This window comes from Pleuronectes platessa, chromosome 14 (assembly GCF_947347685.1).
Source record: "Pleuronectes platessa chromosome 14, fPlePla1.1, whole genome shotgun sequence".
NCBI classification, from domain to species: Eukaryota; Metazoa; Chordata; class Actinopteri; order Pleuronectiformes; family Pleuronectidae; genus Pleuronectes; species Pleuronectes platessa.
The window spans coordinates 2,269,673-2,272,447 of record NC_070639.1 but is presented as its reverse complement, the minus strand read 5'-3'; the positions used below and the strand labels follow the sequence as shown (position 1 = coordinate 2,272,447).

The following is a 2,775-nucleotide window of genomic DNA, read 5'->3' as shown; positions in this document are numbered from 1 at the left end:
TGCAGAGGAAAAACCACACCCACACCAACCTTCAAACACCCAATTTCCTTCAAGTTTATATGAATTTGAGGTGCATAGTTATAGTTAACATAAGATAAGTCCTTTATTAGTCCTACAATGGAGAAATTGCAATGTTACAGCAGCAGAAGACAACACATAAGTAGAATGCAGTACTTGGATGAAGGAGTACAAAGAGATAGAAATATATAGAAATGTGATTAAACCGGTATATACAGTGTAAAGAAATATATTGTATGTTTTAGAATATGTACAAAAAATGGACTGCACATAACGGTTTATATGGCACAGACATTTTTACAAATGAGTGTAGTTTAGTGAATATTGCACAGTTGAAAATATTAAAGTGAAAGTCCATAGTAGTGGTGAATGCAGTTTTACTTAGAGCAGAGCTGCTTTTGAAGTCTTACTGTTTTCTCTAATAACCACAGCTCTATTAAAACACTTAGTGTTAAGTGTCCTCATTCAGTCAATACAGCTAATGTGAACAGTGAGAAATAACAGCAAGGAGAGTTTGTCATCTAGAACCATTTGACTTTGGAAAAATATGCTGAGCACTGTCTTTTTATTGCCTGATACAGAACAAATCTGCCTTCTTTGTAGAGACAAAAGGTGTAAAACGGGGCCTTGTCCAAACCTTCTTCTAGGTATCACACCTTATCCAAAGTTCTGAACTATATGGTTTTGTCACGGATATGGTGAGGACCCAAAAGCAGCACAGGCAGACGAAATACCAGTCGGTAATGACCCTTATTGTTCACTGCAGTCTTTAACAGTTCAAGCAGTGGCAGGGTGAAAAGTCTTTGCTCACAGTGATCATCTGCGGGATCTGAGCAGGAGCGAGCCTGGTGTCGCTGACTGACGGTACAGTCAACAGCTGATGAGTTACCTAACTGGCAGACAGGTCCAGTGGTGAGCTGTGTAGCCACAGAGCAGAGCGTAACCCGGAGGGAATAGGCGAAACTCGTGGTCGAAGACAGAAGGCTGAGGTAATATCCAGGGCAGAGACGAGGCAGGCAGGTCGGCAACAGGTGATCAGTCCGGGGAAAGAACGCTGGAAAGTCAGGCATGACACAAGAACAATCTGGCACTGAAGCAGAGACAGGAGCAGGCTTAAATGCAGCCAGGGCTGTCACAGGTGTGGAGAGTTGGCCTGATGAGGAGGTGTGGCTGACTGGCAGAGTGGAGCAGAGACAGGTGAGTGGAAAAATACCAGCAGGCAGGAGATGAGCAGACTGTGACAGAACCCCCCCCTCAAGGGACGGCTCTCGACATCCCAAGACGAATGGACCAAACCGGGTGGGAGGCGGGGGCCCGGAGGAGGGCTAATACTCGTCCGATAGTCCAGCGTCCATCTCCACCTCCATGGTCCCGGGGAGAGTGTCGTCGTCCTCAGAGTAGGAGGGACCCGCCCTGTCCTCGGCGTCGTCGCTGTCGTTCGGGGACTCCGTCGGAGGATGTGGTCTGGGAGGTGGCCTGGTTCTGGACGTCTGGGTGAGGTTGCGTCGATGGAAGTCCCTGATGAGGGTGTGGTCCACGATGTTCCTCCCGGGGACCCAGGACCTTTCTTCAGGGCCGTAACCCTCCCAGTCCACCAAGTACTGGAATCCCCTCCCACGTCGGCGAGACTGCAGGATGCGACGGACAGTGTAGGAGGGACCTCCATCGATGAGGCGAGGAGGCGGTGGAGGCGGCGCGGCAGGGACAAGGGCGCTTTCTCGGACCGGTTTAACTTTGGAGACGTGAAACGTGGGATGAACCCGCATGGATCTAGGGAGTTTGAGCCTAACTGCCACCGGGTTGACGATCTCCTGGATCTCGAACGGGCCGATGAAGCGAGGAGCCAGTTTCTTGGATTCCACCCGGAGGGGAATATCCCGGGTGGAGAGCCAAACCTTCTGACCCGGCTGGTAGTCTGGGGCCTTGGAGCGGTGGCGATTGGATGCCGCAGTGTAGCGGTCAGCGGCCCGGAGTAGAGCTGCCCTGGCTCGGGTCCAAGTCCTGCGACAACGGCGGATGAAGCTCTGGACAGAGGGGCAGGATGCTTCTTTCTCAAGATCCGGAAAAAGCGGTGGCTGGAACCCATAGGTGCACTCAAAGGGGGAGAGACCGGTGGCGGAACTGGTCAAGGTGTTGTGGGCGTATTCTACCCATAGAAGTTGCTCGGACCAGGAAGTAGGGTCTTGAGATGTTATGCAGCGGAGTGCCGTTTCCATCTCCTGATTCTTGCGTTCGGTCTGGCCGTTGGACTGGGGGTGGTACCCTGAGGACAGGCTGACGGTGGCTCCCAGGAGCGAGCAGAACTCCTTCCAGAACACTGAGGCGAACTGGGGACCCCGATCAGAGACCACGTCCACCGGGATGCCATGGAGACGGATGACGTGGAGAAGGAGTAGTTTAGCCGTCTCCTTGGCAGATGGAAGTTTGGGCAGGGGCACGGAATGTGCCATCTTGCTGAACCGATCTACCACCATCAGGATAGTAGTGTTGCCGCTGGATGGTGGTAAACCGGTGACAAAGTCCAAAGAAATGTGCGACCAGGGACGATGAGGTACAGGCAGAGGATGTAGAAGACCGGCAGGGGCATGGTGAGCCGGCTTGTGCTGGTTGCAGGTGGGACAGGCATTGACGAAACCCCGAATGTCCTCATCCAGTGACGTCCACCAGAACCGGCGCTGCACAACGTCCTTGGTCCGTTGGATCCCTGGATGACAGGTAAGTTGAGTGCTGTGGGCCCATTGTAGAACCTCGGACCAG

At 52.5% G+C, this 2,775-nt stretch overlaps 1 protein-coding gene across 1 annotated transcript; it reads right to left on the bottom strand.

Annotated features, from left to right (window-relative positions):
* Positions 1 to 1,343: 1,343 nt before the first annotated feature.
* LOC128456200 (chromobox protein homolog 2-like) lies at positions 1,344 to 1,784 on the bottom strand. The gene has a single exon (XM_053440290.1). The coding sequence runs from the start codon at positions 1,782 to 1,784 to the stop codon at positions 1,344 to 1,346; it is 441 nt and encodes a 146-aa protein (XP_053296265.1).
* Positions 1,785 to 2,775: the final 991 nt, after the last annotated feature.